The following is a 23,524-nucleotide window of genomic DNA, read 5'->3' on the forward strand; positions in this document are numbered from 1 at the left end:
TCTCTCTCTCTCTCACTCTCTGTCTCTCTCTCTCTCTCTCTCTCACTCTCTGTCTCTCTCTCTCTCTCTCTCTCACTCTCTGTCTCTCTCTCTCTCTCTCTTATGAGAGTTCAAGCTCCTTTTATCACTCACGCACGTCGCTCTTTACTCTTTTTTATTTCTTCTAAGCTCCAGGGCACAAATACGGTTCTAGGGCGTTGAATTTCTTTCGACGTGTACGTGTGAAACTTGTATATATATATACATTTTACACCTTTACTATAAAAATTATATTTATTCACGCAAAGTTATTGCAGTATAATAAATAGTTATTTATTTATGTATTACTTTTCGTAATAATTTTTCAACTTTCTTCCTTATAACATTGTTACGAATAGAGATCTGCATATAGATGAACATTGAAACTACAATTTATTGAAATATAATTTAGTATCTTATCTTTATAGTTGGCAAACGCTATTAAGTTATGATTTATGTTTTTAGATAAATAAAATGAAGAAAGTTTCTATCACCAATTAGATATGATGAATTAGATGGAACAGATAAAGTTTAGTTTCGTTTCAAGAACGGTTGAGTTAACGCATCTAGCAGAGAAAACGAGCATTTTTAAGATTATACTAAGAAACATGTGGCTAAAGTGTTTTCAACAAAAATACGAAGTATTAATTACTAAAAATCTTTGAATAACTTGATTTTTTGTGTTACTGGTTGATACAGTAACAAAAATATTCATATGTCAAGCGTATATTTTTAAGTTTTAAATTTAATGGTAACTCACATAATCAAAGAATATTCATAAAGTTTATATTGTGTCTGAATAGCATCGCTACTATGAGCGTCTCACAGCGTGTCTATCCGAAACATTATCCATCGAACATTTAACTGACTACGTTAATGGATGGCGACGTCGATCAAGCCTGACAATATTCTAGATACGACATGTCTCATTTCTGCGCTTACAATTAAAACGTGACCCAGTAATATTCAATACGCATATATACGCATATAGTGAGAGAGAGAGAGAGAGAGAGAGAGAGAGAGAGAGAGGAGAGGAGAGGCCACAGTTCCCGAAGTGCGTTATCGTCCGACGTTCCCGCCACGCGTCTCTATTGGTATGCTTTAATTACCAATCACGAAATTATCATGCTAATTACTGTGCGGCATACCTTGTGTGTATGTGCATGGTGTAGGCCAATCTGATTACTGAAGGTACGCGCGCGAGAATTCCGCGGGATGTGGACGTATTTTGGATTTTCTCGTTTTTCTTGAGAAACTTATTGGGTAAATAGCTCGAGAGCAATTGGAAAATTGTTGAAGAAAAAGTAAATAACATTTTTTTACCGACATGTGGATAATATTTCAATTTTTGCATCATTCGCTTAATAGTTCTTTACAAAAACAATTTTGGTGATATTCTTAGAAATATAATTTGCGTAAGAGTAGTTCTTTATATAACATGTGCTTGCTAAACTAGGCTTGTGTTAGTTAGAAATAAAAGGTCAGAACCGTATACAATGCTTATCATTCTTAAGTTTGTCTTTTATTTGCAAGATTATTTCAGTAAGATGTATTATGCATACAATACATGACAAGTAATCCAATAATATCTGGCATAAACGTACAGTTACGAGGGATCACAATTCTTTTATTAAATACAATCAAACATTGAAAATTTTACTTGTTACAGTACAGATTAAAATAACTTACTTCAGAAAAATTTATTTTTAATTTTTCACCCTATTCTTAATACCCTATGATAATACTTCAAATTTTACAAGTTCAACTGAAAGCATGAATTAACAGTATAATTTTTTTACAAAATTTAACAAGTTTTGTTATAAAAGTATAAAAAGGTATAAAAAGATTTTGTGAATTTCTCATACATATTCATTTTTTCTGCACTTGTGAGAATAACATTGAACTATTTACAATCTTTGGGAAAACTAATGCGAAAATGCATGAAATTTCGATCATAACATCATAATTTTAAAATTTCGAAAATAATGCTTTCTTTTGTTAACTTGCTCAATGACTTTGAAAAAGCGTTTTCTTTGCGAGTCAACGCTTTGACGATAAAAATATGTCTGCTTCATTGAGCATGCATATTGTAGTCTCACAAGCACAACAGCATCCATTTGTATTTTCTTTTTTCACACGTGCAGTATGAAAGTTTTTCCTATTGAGCGCGAATCGATATATCTTATATATTCGAACGAGTCAGTGGTATAAAAACTTTGTCCAGCAACTTTTCGTACATTTTCTGAAAACAACGAAAAACGACGAGAAGAGAACGCTGGAAAAGGGCAAGTTAAAGAGAGAGAGAGAGAGAGAGAGAGAGAAATCTTATCAAAAACAGAATACAAACTCCATTTGTTTATTTGAGCTTCAGCTGCAAGGAGAAAAGGAGTGTAAAGTCCGGACTTCTTTTCGTTTTTTTTACTTTTCTCTTGGCCGTCATGGGAAAAAGGGAATAGAATAACTTTGTGTCTGATTGAATCCCCAAGTTTTGTGAAACTTTGTATAAAACTGACAACGAAATTTCCTTGGAACTGTCATTAATGTTATTGTTGTTATTTAACATTTATTTCGTTCGTCGAAATCCTTCAATATGATTATTTATTTTTGTATGTGAATAAGAAATTCATTCGCTCCAATTAATTTTATTGATTTATACATATGTTACTGAACCATTCCAAGTTTTTTATATTGAAAATGATGAATTTAATAATTTCCTAGATTCAAAATTGTGATAATTCATATATCTTCTCCTATAAGCCATACATGAACAAACATTACGATACTTATTTCAGTTTACAATTGATATTAACGAAAAATTATATCCTTGAACATATTTCCAGCGTCTGTTCAATGTCGTTAAAATAACACTTTTTTGGTTTTTATTGGTTCGTCTGGGTAACTTTTTTACGCACTTTTTTTCTTAACAACCCACGCAAAAAGTTTATTGCTTAATTCAGCTGATTCAGACTTTGTTTTGTAAAAAAACTACGAGTGAGTGACTTACCAAGCTGTCGATAGAAATTAAAAGAAAATTGCGGGAAGTCGAGCTTTTCGTAGAATTATTTCTTTTGATACGGTGTTCAAAGCAAAAGCGATAAAAATATCTCGCTGACGTTAAAAGATTTTTCTTTTTCAAGCGACTCGCTGATGACGACATTGGTATAAATTACTATTACTATTAGCAATCAATAAGTGTAAGATCAATATTACAAGAAGAACAAAGTCAATGAAAAAAGCATATAGATATTATTAATCTATTGAAAGTTGAGAATAAATTTGAAAGCCTAAAACATTTAGGCGAGCATTCTGGCAGTTTTGCCTTTACTAAGTCGTTTATAAAGGCACGCTATGATGTAAAATCGTACGCGCACCATATATATAGGCGTGAAAGTCTCGGTATTATTAACGGTCGAGTGGCAAACGAGCGTGAAGAATGGAGCGTGAAGGAGGAAATGCTATAATCGCGAACGCTTCGAATTGGGATTCCAAGTGAGTCACGTACGCGTCTCTCGGCAGTCTCTTCGTCTTCCCTCCATTCTCTCTCTCCTCCCTCTATCTTTCTCTCTCTCTCTCACTCCCTTCTTGTGTTATACATTCTCAGGCGAGTTATATGTGTAATTCTTTCTTCCCTTTTTCTTTTTCGGAAGGCTGATATACCATTCACATTTTATTTTTAGACCTCAGACAAAAGTTTCAATGTGTTTATAAATTTTCAAGTACAATCGTACTGTGTATTGCTTTGAAATGATTGTAATTTCCAAGGTTTACCGAATTGATGTTCAGTCGCTTCACTATATAACGATGGTTTAATATCTCAATAAGGATACATATAGTTGAAAGTTTATATAATGGAGACTTAAATCGCTCATCGATTGATTGATCAATCACATAACACGATTAATCAATATTCCACATCTGGAAAAATACCATTTCCCTATCGCCTATCGCCAGGGCGGTTAAACGCGAAGTCAGACATGAATCTAAAGCTTACAACGTTACACTTTAAAAACCATATAACTATGAATAAAAATTTTTTTTTGCGAATTCTAATTGAGATTAGTAAAACTAGATATAACAAACAGATTTTAACTATTCTCAAGAACCGGAAGTGCACATTTTAATATTTTAGAGGTTTCTGGAATTCGTGATACGGACAAGATGTCAGGCCTTCATAGAAACCGACGTAACGCCATTTATCAAACTTTTCACTGCGGTTATGGCATTTTATTGATGGAATAGGACATAATTAATACGAAGACACATCTTTTAACAACCGGAAATGTACATTTTGCATTTCCGCAGATGTTTTAGCCAAAAGTAGTGCGCCAAGCGCCACTCTATTGTGAATAGATCCTAGGGGTAATTATTATTATTTCCGGTTGACAAAACTTTGTGCGTATGTTCCTCGATGATCAAGCTTCTCAAAAAAAATAAATGATTAAAAAAATTTATGATGTTTACAAGCACCACTTTAAATACTTGTAACTTTTTGTTGGGAACTCTATTATGAGAAGTAAATCCCGTGGATTGTAAAAACACCATAACATTTTTTAATCTCTTAAATTTTTTTGGGAAGCTTGATCATGGAGCAATATGGGCAGAAAGTTTTGTCAACCGGAAAAAATAATAACTACCCATACGAGCCTTTCATAATAGAGTTCCCAGCGAAAAGTTACAAGTAAATCCTGTAGTGCTTGTAACCATCATAAAATTTTTTAATCATTTAAATTTTTGTGGGAGGCTTCATCATGCGCACAAAGCCTTATGAACCGGAAATAATAATAATAACGACCCCTACGAGCCCTTTATAATAGAGTAGCGCATGGCACACTTGTTTTGGCTAAAGTGAAAAATTTGATGAATAGCGTGACGTCGGTTTCCGTCGAGGCCTGGCACCTTGTCCTCACCGCGTATTTCAGAAACCTCTCAAATATAAAAATATGCACTTCCGGTTATCGAGAACAGTTGAAATCGGTTTGTTTATCTAGTTTTACTAATCGAAATTCGAATTAGCGAAAAAAATTTTATTTAAAGTTATAAGATTTAAAAATTGCAACGTTGCAAACTTCAGAGTCATAAGTCAGATTCAGGCGTGAGATTCATCAAAATGTACTCGAAATCAGGAAAGTTTTCGTAAAACGATAAAGAGGAACGTGGCGAAAGACGAAGATAGAGAAGGTGGGTGAGAAGGTCGCGAGATAACAGTTACGTGCGCGCGAGCGGAGCGTTTATATGGATCGCTTTCGATGAGTTCAAGGAGAGACAGGCAGAGACGGAACCAGCTTTATCTATACAAAGAGTTCCTTCGACTGTGTCTGTATGCCGAGTGGCACGGTTACTCTTCGCGAGTTTCGCGGTCACATGCACATGTCGTCTGAGCTCTTTTTAGTTTGTCTCCGATATTCGCTTAAAAGATACCTCCCCACTTTCACATGTAGTGTGTCATGTAAGTAGCTGAGAATAGTATTTATATATATATTAAGCGTTCAGTTCATGTGCCTTTAAATTTTGAGAATGCAAATAAATTAAATATATTAAATTAAATTAAATATATATTTTACGTTATACAGTCTACTTTTTTTCAAAATATAAAAAGCAATACCTTTGCAAAAAATTTTTGCATTACGTTTTACGACCCACACGTTGATTCGGTCACCATTGCGTACATTGTACACACGTTTCCTTTTTTTGTCTTCTTACGGTAACTTCTGATACACGCCCATGTGATGGTATATTTTCTCTGTCGTATAACACTTTTTTTGTTTGAATGGTATATAAATCTGTCTTTCACCATTTTTGTTCACCTTCGAAAATTGACATAAATATTGAATTGCTATGTGTTCCGGATGACTAAGCATTTACGCGTTCGGATGACTAAGTATTTACGCGTTCGTATGCTAAGTGAGGAAATAGTCAGAATCAAAATCACGCGCTAGCTACAGAATGTCCGTTCGCGATATATTTCTTTCTTAGACCAAGGCGCAACTGCATCTCGAACCGCTAACCACCCGATATCCAAACGTGCGGGAAACATTTTAAAAAACAGGCAGAGTGCGCCTAAGAATGATTTACGGCCACACTTAAAAGCAGTGCCTGCAAGAAAACCCGACCCGACGATGGCCGCTGATCGCGCACATGTTTTCGCTCAGGTTTCCGCGGGCCTTCTCGACGCGCAAAGACCTTTTCCGACTAGTTTCTTTTACTAATAATATGTTAAGAATCATAAGAAATATTGTAAGCCAGCGACGCTAAATGTACTAGGGTTAAGATTAAATATAAGCACCGTAGAATTTCAAATTTGTAAGAGGGCGAGTGGCGAGTTGGACGGGTCATGAGCGATTCTGCGTGATGCGCGCTGACACGAGTCAATTTCAATTATAATAAAGAATCAAACGAGACGTTGAGATCCTCAAATTTTAAATTGTTCAGTTAGGAAAACTGCACCCGTGTGCGAAAGCCGCTGTCCGTCAAGCTCGAATAAGCATGCGCATCGCCAGAATTGATGTTAGCTTGCGAATCAAACCAGCAGATCGGAAACGTGTATTTCCGAATCTCACATCGAGATAAAGACTCGAAGGTTGAAAAAGTTGAGAGCGGGGGCCGTGGGCCCCCCTCGAAAACCAATCGTGAAACGTGACGCGAGCAGGACAGCAGGCTGAAAAACACCAACATTGGCGGCAAAGCGAAAATAAGCAACGCCCCACGGCCCTTGAGCCACGAGAGAAGAAAAAATTAACGGGAAAGCGGGAGAGGGAAAATCACATGCCTCTTTTTTGACTCGCTCAGCGGATTCGGGCAGAACCGTTCGACCTTTCGCCTAGGCAAGTTAGCGCCGTTTTTCTTCGTGCGATAGTTGTTCGCAGCTACTTGCGGTTTTCCTCACCTTATAAGAAACCTGTGAACCACCTCTGTACCTAGCGCTAATTTTATCTTTGTCTTATTGATTGTGTTTGACTTGTGTTTTTCTGTAATAAATCTTAATTCACCTTTTACCGATTTGTCGTTTCACTCCTCAACCCGAACAAATTGGTAATCCTAGCTCTCGATGTGAAACAGCAAAATGAAAATATCTGATACTGTCAATCGCTACTTTAAGCTTTTCTTTTTGAAGTAAAGTAAATTCGATGTATAGTTTTGGAAAGAGAATATTTCATGGCAATTCTTCAAAACAAAAAAAATTAAATAGCATTTACGTAATATCAATTTCCAAAAAAGAACTTTGACAGTTGATGGTGCAGAAAGAATAGAAAGTGTTACAGTGAAGACTTTAACGATTATATTCATTGGTGATTTGATAAAAGCTAACAAGTTATATAATAACGGAGGAAAAAACGTTGGATAACTTTGATGTAGTCTCGGTGGACACGATGACAACATTCTCGTTGGAAAATGGAGGTTGATTTGCAAAGAGATAGATAATGGTGCAGAACTAAAAAAGCATTCGTAAGGGAGTAAGAGTCCATATATTTTAAAATTATTCGTGATAATTTAATCGATAGGTTGTAGGTTTGTAACCATATCGAAGCATCGCTTGTAAAAGTCCATTGAAATCAACAGTGGATGTAAAAAAGACATAGCAACTCGCTTATCCAGTACGCGACGTTCATCTCACAAGAGCTTTTAAGTAACTGATCCAGCTTATGGTTAGTAAAGTTTAGATATAATGTTCCAAGGTGTCGTGTGATTGGTCGACCGAATTGACCAATCATGCGCAAGTTACTTAACGTTTTGAATAAAGTTTTAAATAACGCGAACATTTTATTTCATGAGGTTGTTACAAGCCACGCTATAGTATCATGAAAAATCTACCAGTCAAACTCTTCTAGTATCGCACCACTACCTTTCTATCTGTAAATAAACTCTAAATTTTTTTCCCTGTTAAAGTTTGTATAGCTTATCCATAGTATCTGACAATACGTACTAGATACTATATTACGAAACTGATACTTCTGACAAAGCGAAAAAGTGAAAAAAAAATGTCAATCACAATCCAAATATCGCGGTAAATTAAAATGTTAAAAAATGTAAACGGAATATATTTTTTTAAATAGTTTATGGTACAGAGAAAAGCTGTGGTAATAACATACATTTTTAATCATGTTATATCAATGCATAATCATTATTGAACAATTTCATATATAAACCTGTTTGTATAGTATCGCGTATGAACGCGATTCCAACATTCACGTTGTAAGTCGCTGTCGCGACCTTTGACACGCGTCAAAGTTTCTTGGTTGGCATCTGCTATACTTCCACGACCTCATATAAACTTGATTCGGTGAATGGAAGAAAAATAGAGAGAGAATCATATGAGAATTTAATCAATTTTCCCCTCGAAATATCGAAGACACAATGCCTTCTCGAGGACAATTTTTGATCCAACGGTTGAAAGAAGAACAGGACGGCCATTTTTGCGGAACTTCACACAAACATACATTTTGATAACATCCAATGCTCTATGTATTCTACTACTACTCGGCTAATGCCACCTCTACAATGGAGGATTACCGCCGACAGCAAGGATTATGTAAACGAAAAATCGATGGAGATGATGTGCATTTCGCACGAAAGGCTAGTCTTTCGCTTGGGCTTTATCAAACTTATTGTGTACGTGCATGTATTCCTGTGTGTAATAAATATCGTATGTTACGACCGACACTCTGTAAGTTTTATTTCCAATTTATGACTGCGACTTATCGCGTCAATAAGATACCAAGAATTAATTTTATTCTTTAAATAATATATTTTTTTTATTAAGTTTTCATTTTTAAATAAAAGGTAAGTATAATTTATAATGCATGAAAAAAAATGTTTAACAACGCGTTACGATTATAAGGATATAAAATGATAATTACTGTATTAAAAATAATATTATATTTATTGACGGTTCTGATTATCAAGGAACATATACAAAAATATCTTGAAAAAATGCTAAGATTTTCGAATAATAAACTGATAATATCACAAAGAAAATGTAAATATATACTAATATAAAAATTGCTATAAGTTGAGTTACTTGATTCAAAGTGAAAACAATGAAATGAACTTTCATTCAACATTAATATTCCACGAAAATAATAAATAAGTAATTAATACAAATATAAAAAACAATAGGACGTAAAATTGACTGTTTCACAATAAAAGATCATTATGATTTCAATTATAGTTAGTCCATAGGTGATCGATATTTCGTGAAAACCTAATTCCTTGTCAAATTAAGTAAGCTTATGAAACAAACATACTCAAACATCTATTTCCGGCATATCGTTTGTGCGAACGAAAAGTAGATAATCAATAGTTGATGAAAATACCAACGAAAAATCGAGTTGGTAGCGTGAGAGCTGTCGAATGAAGACCGATACGAAATGAAGAGAACAGCCAGCCGCGAAAATCCTTAGAGCGTGACTCGAACGAAGAAAGAGAAGAGAAAGAGAGAAAGTCGAGAAACGAATTATGCCTGTCACTAGCAGTTAATACATCGCTCCGCTTTTTCCTTTCGCTGGCTTTTTCTTTACTCGATAAATGCTGTCGATTACCACGAGTTTAAGGTACAAGCCCCCACATTTTTTCTCTCAAAAGTAAAAGTTTTTGTAAGAAAAGTTGCTCATTTTCTAAATACAGATTTTAGTTCAATGGCGATTCGTTGTTAGATAATTGTTATTATTTTTCAGGCGGTGAAGAAATAAATGAAGACGCGTAAGGAATTAAATTTATATAGTAAAATAAAGTTTATAAACTCCAGTTAGAGATTGGAGGCTTGCACGATAGCATGTAATCTGAAAAAAATATCTATAACAGAAAATAATGTACATTCTCTTCTTCGCAACCACGAAAACTCACGTGGCACACACCTGTATACACGAGTCACGTATACAAACGCAACACACAAAAAGCGATTTAATTATAATCTAGCGAACGCTTGTAGTCAAAAAAGCTAAGAATTTTCAACTCGTCGGCCCTTTCCTCGCTGCCCTTTAAGTCTAATGCTTTACGATTCGTGTTTATTTTTTTTTGTCTCTCGGTCTGTCTGTCTCTCTCTCTCTCTCTCTCTCTCTCTGTCTCTTTCTCCGTATTCTCGTTCCCTCTCTTTTGTCAGTTAGAAAATAAACTGTCTTTTAGCCTTTTGACCGAGAAAACACGCAGGATAAAGCCGCCTCACATGTGTACACGCGTGTATGTGTGTGTATGTGTATGTGTACATAACGACGAGTGTTCGATCTTAAAGCCCGACCACCGCCGCATGTCTGACCCAAGCTGGGATTTACTACTGTAGCGGTTGACCGATTGAATAACGGTATGGTTTGACATCCTTCTATTAACGTGTAACTTGACTGTGCTTTGCTGATGATGTTGTTGATTCTTAAATTTTTTAACTGCTTTCGCGAATGGGTTCAAAGTTTTTGTTTTACTGGAAAACGTAAATTGAAAACGCATAGTCGTTGTGAGTTCTGCTGTGAAAAGTATTGAAATTGGAGCACATCAAATGTGTTATTTCTACGCATCTTTTGTTCCTTGAAACAATACTATTCGGGTTTTCTCATCAACAAAGTTATATAAATTATTCTATAGCTTAAATGCAATTTGAAAAAATATTTCAACGCTTGTCATAACATAATTGTCAACAACTATATCAGCGACTATATGCACGTGGATCTGTGTTACAACCCCACGCATCACGATATCAACAAAACAAAAGTCCTTCCGCTTTGCACGCAATAATAATGATGTGGAACGAACGCAGCAGTAGTAAGCTCGCGAGCGGAAATTAACTCAGTATATTTGCGTTGACGTTTACGACGCATAAAAGTGCCGCGCGATTCTATCGAATGACTTAGTCGCTATTTTTTATATACAAATTGAGATTTGTTTCGCAGAAACCTCTATATAGCATTGATTTTAGAAATAAATATGGAAGCACTTAGATCAATTGTTGGGAGATTAAAATGTTTATGGTTAAACGAGATTTCGTTGTTGGCAAATTTCACCTAGCAATTCGTTAGATTACATTTTTAAATATGAAATATAGTGAGAGGTATTTTTTTAAATTAATAAATAAAATATTCCTCTAGTAATACATTTTTATAACAAAATAAACAGACGTATTTATATAATTTAATAAGTAAAAAGTATATATTATTGAACACGAAATTCAAATAGAATTAGTTTATTCGTAGAACTTTTCACTTTAATTTTGAGAATAATGGTAGTCGATGTGTAAATGTAAATATTTTTACTACTTGTTAAATGAATATTTTCGGGTGAAATTCCAACTGGCAATATTTATATATTATTGAATTTTCCCATGAAATATAGATGTCCAATCTCTGACGTATATTTTAAAAATAAATTTTTGAACGGCGAACAATGTAAATATGCAACAGATAAATGCGAGGAATGTAATATTTTATATAAAGTCGTTTTTCAGCGGGATAAAACGAGTAACGATAAAAGTTATTCGTGGGGAATTCATGTATAATTATTTTATGTTGTAATTGCTCGGCTTAAATTGGAAATGCTTTTGTTTAACAACCAGATCGATAACCTAGAAATAACAAGATAATCATGTCATTGACATATTAGTAGTTTTTGAACGTTATGATTAATGGAGTCAATTAAACACGCCAAAAAAACTTTATTTTTTGACGTGCAATGATTAATTGTGAATTTAATTATTTTAATCAACTTAATGCATACGTCAAGTACGCACTTTTGAACTTCCTCATTCAATGGATCCCGTTAGATAGGACATGGGCGTCGGCCGTCTTCAAGCGAGGAATACATACTGTGCTCTAGGACTATTTCCGTACCAATTAAATGAAAAGCCTCTCTATATGTAAAAGTTAAATTCAAAAGATTTTGGCTTTTGGTATAGTTCGAATGATTGTATAAACTGATACTTGAGATATTATACTCTAAATAAAATCGTTGAACTGTATTCTAACTATTGATTAAAAAGGTTCATTCTGAAATCTTGAATAACCGATATTTTAAAGCTAGACAGAGGGAGAGAGAGAGAGGGAGAAAGAACGCAACGCACATTAAACGAACAAATGCAAGTACACGCGCAAAGCAATAAATTATTTATCACGCTGCAACGGTGATGACATTCGTATTTACTTATCCTTTTCCCGTTCTTTTCGTCGCAGTCACGCGTGTTCAGCTTAAAAAATGACTTTTTTATTTCGTCGTTAAATTTTGGTATTACACTCATAAATTACGCGCTTTTTTCGCGAATTACTTTCTCTCTCTCTCTTTCTCTCTCATTTTCGCGCGTTCTCGTATAAATTAAACACATGGCATTCCATACATTATGCTTTATTTGTTGGCTCATATTTTCTCATGTTTTTAGAAAGGGGGAGAGGGGGGGGGGAGAGCTACCCTCAAATTAGGGTGCTATTCGGCTTATCTCATTAAAGTTTATATTTCTACTGGTAAATTTTCGGCGTATTTCATTACAATTTGTTTTTCGATGTGTTAAACATTCAAGTAATTTGTAAGACTTCATTTCACTCGACACTTAAAGGAAAATGATACGCGACTCGCAACCGTAATAAAAAAATCTTGCAAGTAAACTCTCAAAAGAGAGACGAGAAATAAAAACAGTCGTAAAAAGACTATACGGGTAATTCAAAAATTCACCGTGAAAAGTTTTACTGCTCGAATACCAATGTGACCCCACGCTGGGTTATAAACCGAAAGAAGAAGGATAAAAACCTCATCTGGTTACAACGCTTGCGAGCAATCGCTGTATTGAGGAACCTCTTTTCGTATACCACGAGAAGGCATTGAACTTTTCCAATTGGACAATCGTATCGAAAAAGAAAATTGCTCAAATGAGGCGACACATGACTTATAGTAGAATATTATATCGATCAAAAAAGGTAGATGAGAAAATGTTCATATATCTACGTAGATTAAGCAGTCAAAAAGAAAATAAAATAAGTAAAAGGGTTATGTACCGTCATTGTTCCTCCAAGAGTTTTATTTATCAGAGGAAAAATGGTAGTCGATCGATGCATGATCTTCGTTTGCATTTGACGTAGGTACCTTGAAAATTAGCTAAGCATATGTATTCTGCTTTTATCCATGTAACTGAAGTATAGAACATTATATGGTTAATTAAGAATGAAATTTCAGTTTATATTTCATTCAACTTTCTTAGAAAAAAATGTTGCTTACGACAAGTATATGAGGTTATCTATATTTCTCAAATAAAACGTAACAATGTCATCAATAACAAAGAAATATATACATTTGGAGCTATAAATATAGGTAGCAAAAGTTGAAGCCACTAAAAGTCGAGCAAAAATGTAATCGAACCTTCAAAAAGTCAGAAGTGATAAAGTAAAATATCGAGAAGGCAACGTGAGCGGCATGCTAAAAACAAAACAAAATAAAAATGAAATTAAACGGATCGAAAGAGATAAAAGGTCTACTGGTGGGGTGAAGGAACGTCAGTGATAAAGTGTGTGCTAGAAATATAAGGTGCGCGAGAGACAAAATTCAGGCGAGAGAGCCGATTAACGTGTCGTCCTAAATAGTCGAGGAACATCTTTCTCTCAAAACCCGCTAAACGCTTAGCCTCATTGTTCGCTATTCTTTCGAGATGCATTAGTTTCTCTATGTGAGTAAAATAGTGATGTATGGAATACTAATTGTGATGTTTTTTCGAAGTTGACACGACAGCATTCTACTCTTTGAACGTATAAAATTTGGTTTTCCATTTCAAATAATATTTGCATAAACAATTCATTACATTGTTTTTCCACAGTAAAATTACTTTTGCATAGAGATATATTGAAAGTTTCTAATCGATTTCTCTGTTATCGTAAAAACCAGAATGTATAACTGTAACAGTTGTTCATATATACGTGGTTTAAAAATAAGAAAACAAAACCGACTTACAAAAGAAAAAAATATTCTCTTAGCTTAATGAAACTTTCTTGGCATTTCTTTAGCATCCCATTAATTTGTTTCTCCTAAATTGGAATTCTTCTCACTCGCGTTTAATTGAAGCCCTCAGTAGAAAAGTCCGAAGTGCGGTCAGACGTTGCGGTAAGCAACCCCACCTGTTAATTTGCTTAAGCATATAGTCCTGCCGATAATCGGTCGTTTAATTACGCTGGCTTTCTTTTCCATTGAATGTAAGACTTTACATTTTCAAGAACATTTATAATCTTAGTCATGCATTCATTAACAATAAACTTGAAAGTCGTTTTCTTTTACATATTTATTTAATTATTCGAATTAATATGATGATAATCATACAACTTTGCTGTGTAAATATATTTTTAGGAAAAATAATGAATATAAAATATAAAAAACTTTAGAATATAATGACATTAGGAAGCAACATCCTTTACAATTTTCGCTACCCTTCCACTTTTTTATTTGAAACGAAAGTACGCAAATGTTGATCGCCTCTATCAGAACTCCATACAAAATAATTTTCGAATTTTATATATATATATATATACAATCAAGGCAGGGTGATTTGTCAATAAAACCAATTTGAAAAAGATACTCAAACTCGTGGTAGAGTGGCTGAAAACGCGTTGGTGGTAACGTAGCAAACTGGAATCATTCAATTTGCTCGCATCAAGCTTAATTCCATCCTCCGAAAACTTGCTCTCTCCCTTAGCAAATTCTCGAGCCCATCTTGATTTCTCTCTCTCCCTCGCTTGCATCAATTAAAAGTCGTCCTGCAGAGAGATAAGCTAACGTAGAGAGAGAGAGAGAGAGAGAGAGAGAGAGAGAGAGAGAGAGAGAGAGAGAGAGAGAGAGAGAGAGAGAGTAAGGAGTAAGGGGGAAATCGGATCTGACTAAACTGCCCTACTTGGCTGCATTTGCACGTAGCAGTAGCAGAGGCTTCTTTAATTACTAAACTCAACGTCATAGTAGCATCGCTGAGATTAATTACACGCCATTAGGGACGAGGTTAAGGCTTTACCATCTCACTCTGCATGAACTTGGATGTGTCCTATGTATTTGCATTCGTTTTATCGCTCTCTGTCTCTCTCTGTCTCTCTCTCTCTCTCTCTCTCTCTTTATATATACAATATTCTACAATCAAAAATAAAAAAATAAGAGAAAGAAAGAGAGAGAGAGAGGGAGAATCACAGTATGCATCTATTTATGATATTTCTCATTCGCTATTGTCTGAAAAGGCGCGCGAAGTTCACAATTTTCTTGAGCGCTTCATCATAGACCTTTTATTTCGTGAGATGGTGTGCACTTTTCAAGACGATGCTGATGACGCCCTGAAGAATTACTAAATTATTCGACGTAATATTATATTCTGAGCTCTATGTGACATCACAGCGTGCTTTAAGCACCATTTCCTTAGATAATTTATGCTCGACTTCCAGTCAGTTAAATATTTCATGGACATTTTACTAGAAAAGTAAGAGCATTAAAACTCTCACTCTTCTTCATCGTTGGAAGTATTATTACGAAGATAGGATTTTTTTGCTTTAATCCAATAATTATAAAAGATGTTGTCTCGAAATGTCACATTATTAATTACTACCTGAGATAATAAGAGTTATAATTACTAACTTCGACTATAACATTGAAATTTTTTGAAAATAGTGTTTTTGTTAACCAAATTCATGGTACGTAGAGATAGCTAAGTGAATAATCAAGATCGGGTTGTCCATCAGTCAGCTCTGAAACTGAGTGGTAATCAAGTAACGTGCAGATACAACTGGATATTCAATGTGGATTGACTGCTGAGTATCAGCATGTCTGTATACCTCGACAGTACAAACTCTGGGTCGAGCTATTATTACATATCTTGATATTTCAAAGCTCAACTGATGAGATTAAACAAGAACGAAAATGTATATTTCTAATTATATAAGCGAAAACGAAAAGAAAGCTGTGGATCAGATATGTATAGAGTTGCTGACGTGCGCCTGTTGAAATCGACATTGCACGAGGCACAAAGGAAGCTGCGGAGCAGTCGCAAAGCTTAATGAGGTGCATCCCTTGTCTAATTAGAACAAATTCCGCGTTTCTTTGGCGCTCGGGACAAGCGCAACCGCGAGCAAAGAAAATCTCGCATGAATTCCTTTTGAAACCCGAACGCACGTATATTCCTTCGTTTTTTGCGCGCTCACGACCAATGAGCGTTGGCGTGTAATGTACGATGTGATGCACACTTTCAATTATATAAACACATTTGTGCATTGATTTTCAAGACTCTTATATTTTATATAAACATTGAAAAATATCGCGTTGTTCTACGCTCGGTAACTGCTGAAGTTTGTATGCGTAAGAACTTTTTAATTGGCAAACTCTAGCGTTAACAAAGATGTATTTGACAGAGGAAACGCAACAAAAGGCTAATCGGCTAGAGTTTTTGATCAAAATAATTTTGGATTGAAACGTTCAACTTAAAAATTTTTCCCATAAAACAAAGTGAACTACAACCGACAGCTTTCAAGAGCTTGGAGCGTAATTAATTGCATAAGTAGACTTAGTAATCATGCAGATCAATCGATCAAAGTTAATTCTTCAACTTGAAAAAAGCGATGGAGGTTGGTTCCTAATCACATTAAAAGATTGAAAAGCGGTACTGTAGTGTTGTCTGCTAAGCCACTGTTACTACTGTTACACTCGTTATATATATGCGTAGGTTACTAGAGTTCTATAGGTAGTACATGACATTTTAGTAGGCTCTTGTTTGGCACGCTTTCCTTATTACAACAAATTTGCTAGATAAAAGTTTAGATCTATGATTGCCGTTGTCTTATAAAATGACGTGAGAAGAGTCATTAGTTTATCGAGAATCTTTCTTATGGAGTATGATAACAATGACTTGTTGTATTACCTATAGATGGATTTTGATTGAAAAATATTTGTTTCAACTACTGAATAATGATTATTTTGGTGGATTTTCGATTATTAATTCCATTTTTATAAGTACATCACTAAAAATGAATAAGTTATTGCTTTTAAGGATACTGAAAATAAAAGATTTATTGTCATTAGAAATGAATTTATTTGTATATCGTAATTTTGAAAGAATCGTTGGACGACATATTTTTCAATTAACAAATTTGAGAAAAGTGCACATAGTATTATGGTAGTGATATCAAATGTTAAAAAACATAAGCTTATAAATATTTTTAAACTGTTATATTTCACAACTGGAATAAAAAATTTCAAGTTCAACGTATAATTCCCTCACAACGGCGCAAGGGTGTGTTAAACTAATTACTAGCAGGCAATAAATAATTTCTCAACAACTATCTCGCTGGCTATAGCGCGTAAATATTTCAATGCAGTACTCGCTATCTCGCCATGGATTACGTAATAGCCGCCCAACATTCGAAATATACTCGAGACAGCGGAAGATATTAAGGTCGAAGATAGAGCGAGAAATCTGCGTTGTGTGGTTTTTCGGGCTGGTACTACTGGTAAGAGCAGAAGCAGCATATCTCTCTCTGTCTGTCTCTCTCTCTCTCTCTCTCTCTCTCTCTCTCTCTCTGTCTCTCTCTCAAGACGCCCTGCTATACGTACTGCTAAACAGGGCGCTCCCGCGGAATCGCTGCAGTAATCGGCGCTACCGCTGCCGCCGCGGTATATACGCCGAGTGTCTCATTATACTACATGAAACGCCCCGCGCGAGCTCGAGCTTGAGCAAGTGAGTGCAGTGTATTTTTAGATCTCTGCAATTTACAGTCTTGCCCTCGACGCGCTTCAGCTCGATCTTATCTCTCTCTTTCCCTCCCCAAAAACCCCCATCTATCTTTTTATTTCTTTCCTCTGATATACCGGTCTATTTTCTTCATTTCTTATCAGCTTCTATTGTTGTGGCTCGAAATATTTTTTCAAAATATAGGATTTTTCTTTCTCAGATTCTCAGAGTTAATAGTTAAGTTGGCATGTAAGTTAGCGTGTGCCATCTCTCTCGTGAAGTTATTTTGAAAGCTATCCTTGCCATGTAAAGTATGTACTTTGGAAAATATGTTTTACCTCTATCATGGTTTAATGTACAGAAATACTTGGGATTTGTTAAAATTTAGGAGGAGAAGAAGTAAAATAAAAATTGAAGCTCCCTGCTATTTTCATATAGTGGGCGTACTTATTTATTTATTATTAAGCTTGTGAGCAGGGATCTAAATTGGTCACTCCATTATAATTGAAGTTGATAAAATATGAGAATATGTAGCACTTCATAAATCGTTTATGTTTGCAGCTAAATACAATTGATTTAATCAACAAGTGAGCACTGATTAAAACGCGACGATTAAGTTGTCAAATTGAAAAACGACAGTTATGCAAAAAAATCCTGCTCACGTTTATCCTTGAGCCATCGCCAATTTGAAAATTCGAGGGGTATGAATGCAAAGACGCAGACTTAAAACGACACGTGTATTAAAAGAGCAGCGAAAAGGTAAATGGCATTGCCCGTAAAAACAGCGGGCGTCGCATGAAGAGAGTTCTTTCTTAGCCTGGCAACGATCGATAACGAGCTGAAACGCTATTTTCTTTTTCTTCTCGTAACGAGGTGACGAGGCGGCGGCGCGGCACTCGTACGTGTGCAGATGTTTGCACGGCAAAGTGCACGTACTCCATCCATCGAGTCTCGGGAAATTTTCTTCCTACGCAGCAAGAGAAAGGGCGAGGTGGGGGGAGGGGGGCGAAGCAGCGTCGTGGGTGTTGAATGGGAAAGACAAATTTTTATCAACTTTCCGCAAGGTGAAAAATATACGGAATTGGAAGTCGAAAATTTTCGCGAAACAACACGATTTCAGACGTACAAGTCAAAGTTCGACATCGTTCCAACAACAAGGAAAATTGATCAAACAGTAGAACAATTTGTTTTCGCGTGAATGTGATTAAATTACAAGCACTTTAATTCTATTTCTAAAACAGCACACAAACACTAAGTGACGATTGAAATACATATATGATAATGCAGTAGCAACTGTAAAGAAACTTTAAAGGATTGATTGTAGTTCTTGATGCAAAATCCTTTCGCAAATTACCAAGCTATTTCCAGCAAACTTCTATTTACTAAATAAAAGTAACTAAAAGTATCTGTTTGCATTCTTTCTTCCAACAAGATTACTGGACTGTTGATAATAGTCGGAAATATATCTCTACATTCAAACATACGAACAAAAAGAATCAAGAAACTTGTGAGAAAAATTTCTTCTCATAGTTTTTTGTTTAAAAGTATACATAAGTAAATTCACGTCGCATACATCTCAGGTTCAAGTCTGCGAGCATTAAATCTGACGCGCACACTGTGAGTAAACTATGTAGTTTCCGCTCAAAAGTGCGCAAAGTGGCGAGAAGAAAAAAAAACGCGCACACGCAAGAAAGAAAGACATTCACTTGTCAAGTAGAACAAATACAAGCTCGTGGCCAAAGAAATCCAATCCTGCCTACGTTGTGTTGTGCACTGTTACGCATTGTGAAAAAGACAGAAAAAAAAGAACAGACGAACAGGTTAAGAAGAGGAAAAAAAGTCCGCACGTCGGGCTTTTTTCTTCCATCGAGCATTCATGCACGAAATATGGATACTCGTCCTTTCCAACCTTTCCCTTCCTCCTTCGCTTCAGATGTACTTTATCAGGCTTGCATTCTCACCAAGCTATGTACGCTTTCAAGATTCTTTAGACGAGTTTCACGTTTTTTTTTGTTTTTTTTTTTTTCTACAGGGAAAGAGGGCGAGGAATTCGTGTCAGAATATAAAATTATTCGAATTTTCAATGAAACAAATGATTTTTATTATTGTCACCGATATTCATTGACTGATAATTATAAAAATGACGAAACTTTCGGCTGAATCAAAAATTAGTATTATTTTAACATGTCTTATTCATCAATGAGTGTTTGAATGCAAAATTAGAAAGATTTGATTACTTGACGAAAAAAAGAGCAAAGCAAAACCTTTTTTCCCTCAACATTGACAACATGAATCTAGATTAAGAATTGGCTCTATTTATTCGTGTATACAGCGCGAGTCGGCAATTCAGATTATCATTTGAGGCACGGCATTGCGTAGAGAACAGAGAGAGAAAGAGAGGAGCGAGAGAAGAGATTAGCAAAGTCCAGGATAATCGATTATATTTTACTCTACTACCTACAGTCTCGTGAAACGAGCAATCCTCAGCTTTATATATATGTATACCCCGAGGCGGAAAAATCTTGTCGAAATACGCTGATTAAAATGCTCTTACAGTTAAATTCGATAAAATATTTGCCTTTGAATATTCGAGAGGCTAAGAAAGAGAAAGCGAGGAGCCTAGATTATTTTACAGAATGTCTTTAAGAATCTAAGAATTAAATTATTAAATTAAATTAAATTAAATTAAATTAAATCTAAGAATCTTGCTAGTTTTTTGCACTGAAAGAAAAGGGAAAAAAATTTTCTGTCTATAACAGAGAAAAAAGTAGAGGCATTTTCTAATTATATTTTCTTGGCTCACTAAGACAAGAAAAAAAATTTTCTTTTGTTCTATATATTCTCAAATTAATTCGAATTAAATAATGTTGGCAAAATGAGGAATTCGGATTAATCTTCAATAAAAACTTCATTTTCAATTGTGCATTTATTATAATTCCTGGCAGCAAAGTAAAAAAAAGACGCGGTACAACTCCTTTTATTCCAGAAAGTCGACCCTCTCAGCGTGATTAGCCTCTGGTATTTTTCTAGGTGATTGGAGTTGCTTTCGCCATCGGGGGGGGGGGGGGGGGGGGGATCGCTCATCTCCCTGCGGCTCAACTCCTGAACTGTCAAAATTAATAGTCCGCTGTTCGACAAGTATTTTACAATTCATCCATTCTTTCGCAATATATTTTCACAATAATTTACGCTCGCTCGTGTGCGTATGTTGTAATTAATAATTCATCCGAAAATAAATAATAATAATTCCTTCAATTCGAAGACAGAAAAATATTTTATATCAGCCAAACGTGATGATAACATTTTCTAAGGGATAAGGAAAAAATTTATTACGACTCTCAAATAAATGCTTTAGTCTTTAAAGTTATATTCTTCAAGCCAAGGTGTTATTTGTGTAAAAATAAATATTGCATCTCTGCCAATAAAGTAATTTAACATGCAACTGTAAAGAAGCTACATAACGAAGTAATTCATCTGTCAAGCTGGTCTTCGCGTCATATTTAAATAAAAATAAATCCATTTATTTTTATTGATCTATTTGCTCCAAATTATTGCACAAAAGCTCACACCATAACAAAGTTCTCATCAAACCTAATAACTCCATATTATTTCATTGTATTTGTTGTATAAAATATTAATTTATTATAGGTATACATATGAGAAAATAATAACGAACCGTGTACGGTAGTTTTTCGATAACTTACGTAGCCAAGAAAAGATTTTTACACTCACGTCTGTTACTCTTCGATACTAAAAATAGAATTACTCTGACTCAGAAAACGTGCTTAAAAATAGTATATTTACTTTTCATTCAGTCATAAAATCTATTTTTATTTAAATATAATTTATCAAAAATATAAGCAGAACATTACTTTAATATTCAAATTGTCCTTGTTGATAATTTAAAATCAAATAAAAATTGAAATGATTTCCATTGGTTGTATGACAATAAAAATAAGCAACTGGTAGATTGATAAAAGAATAATAAATTTGTTTATTCAATAGAGAAAGTTGAGAATCGATGTAAGCAAAAACCATACGAAAAAGGAGCTGAAAAAGTATTAAAAGATATAAGCATACCTTGCAAGTAGGATATCTCTCTTTAGGCTGTGTCCTCTTCCACCCTAGCAGCGGTGGTATACATATGACCGCGGACATGATCCAGACGAAACCGATCATAAAAGCGGCTCTTGCCGGGGTCCTCTTTTTCAAATAATCGATCGCCTGGGTGATACTCCAGTACCTGTCCAAACTAATCAGACACAAATTCATAATGCTGGCGGTGCACAACAACACGTCCATCGCCGAGTGTATGTCACACCACCACGAGCCGAATATCCAATAGCCCATTATCTCGTTGGCCAGTGAGAATGGCATTATGACAAGTCCGAGAAAGAAGTCCGAGACGGCTAAACTCGCGATAAACCAATTTTGTATGTTCTTCAGTGCTTTCTCGGTCATAATAGCAATGATGACAAGCATATTGCCAACGACGATGACGATCATGAGTATAGTGATGACCACCGAAGCGATGATAATATGAGGCATCGAGTAACCTGAAGGATAGACACTTTCGAGAACGTAACTGGCGTTGCTGGCATTGTCGTTGTCGAGGCTCAACCATTCGGCGAACAGCAGTTCGCTGTCGTTGAACGTCGTGTTGAAAGCCGCTTCGAACGCTGACATCGGACCCAGTCCGAATAGCAACGCGCCATCGTAGTTGTTCTCGCCACTGCTGTCGCTGTTTATCGTCGTTGTCGTCATCGTACTGGGGGTTACCGGCGATGATAGCACTTGCTATCTCACCGATAACTGCCACCACGTTCCCTGTTCGTCGCCTGCTACTCCCAGACACACTTTCACCAGTTGCAGTGGCAACGCCAACAGCAGCAGCAACGCCAGCAGCAGCAGTATACAAACTAACTTGCATCTCGAATTCATTGCCGGTTAACGGCAACTTTGTTTTAACAGCTTCCACTACCTCTCAAGACATTCTTGCTGCTTGTTTTGTTTCTTCTTCGGCGACGGCGCAGCGGCGGATGTGCAAGTATTTTGTTTTCCCAATTTTCACCGCTTAACCCGCGCCCCCTCGCCACCCACTTCAACCAAAAATAAAAACGACCTTCGCCGTGTCAAGCCACTTTTGCACCACTTTTCTTCTACTCCTCACCTTCCTTTCAACTCAGCCATAGCAACTCTCGACGAGCACGAGTTTTAAGCTGGAATTTGTTATGTTGAAGATCTCTGACCTTTTCTCTTCTTCTCTTCCTCTACTTTTTCAACATTTATTTCTACTGGACGACAGATTTGTTTGACATATTCACTCACGCACACGCACGCACGGTGAATGTATATGTGAGTGTGTTTGTGTGTAGTATATAGGTATGAGGATTTGTGTAATGGTAAGGTGACAGCAGCTTCTATTTCTTTTTTTCTTCATAAACTGTATGCCACGCACATACACACGCACGTATTATGTACGTGTGTCCGCCTCCTTGAGAGTCTCGCGACCGACTGCGTGATGCTTGCGCGGCTTTCAATCGTCTCTCTCTCGCACTCACTAGAGAAGGAGAAAGAAGGAGGGGTGAGACTGGCGCAGGCGCCACCCGCCAACCGCCGACGTTTACCTATACGCACGCTCCAACGACAGTAGGATGCCGACCAGCGGCCTCTGATCCTCACTTCTATATCTACTTTTATATCTGTACTTTTCCTTATTTCTTATCTTTGGAATATTAATGATGATACTTTGATTTATAATATTTATAAGTTATAGTCGATGTCGATCGCTACTAGATCGAACAAATATTCAATTTTATTAAAACTAAATACAGAGTTACTTTGCAGTATCAATGAAATGAA

At 35.7% G+C, this 23,524-nt stretch overlaps 1 protein-coding gene across 1 annotated transcript in view; it reads right to left on the reverse strand.

Annotated features, from left to right (window-relative positions):
- The window catches only part of LOC131665585 (alpha-2A adrenergic receptor), a 146,506-nt gene extending 123,969 nt beyond the window's left edge, over window positions 1-22,537 (reverse strand). Inside the window, exon 1 of the mRNA XM_058937578.1 lies at window positions 21,743-22,537. Within this exon, the coding sequence (XP_058793561.1) occupies window positions 21,743-22,426 (684 nt within the window). The 5' untranslated portion in view covers window positions 22,427-22,537. The remainder of the gene's footprint in view (window positions 1-21,742) is intronic.
- Window positions 22,538-23,524: the final 987 nt, after the last annotated feature.

The sequence above is a fragment of the Phymastichus coffea genome, unplaced genomic scaffold (genome assembly GCF_024137745.1).
Source record: "Phymastichus coffea isolate CEN01 unplaced genomic scaffold, Cenicafe_Pcof_1.1 PCOF00053, whole genome shotgun sequence".
NCBI lineage: Eukaryota > Metazoa > Arthropoda > Insecta > Hymenoptera > Eulophidae > Phymastichus > Phymastichus coffea.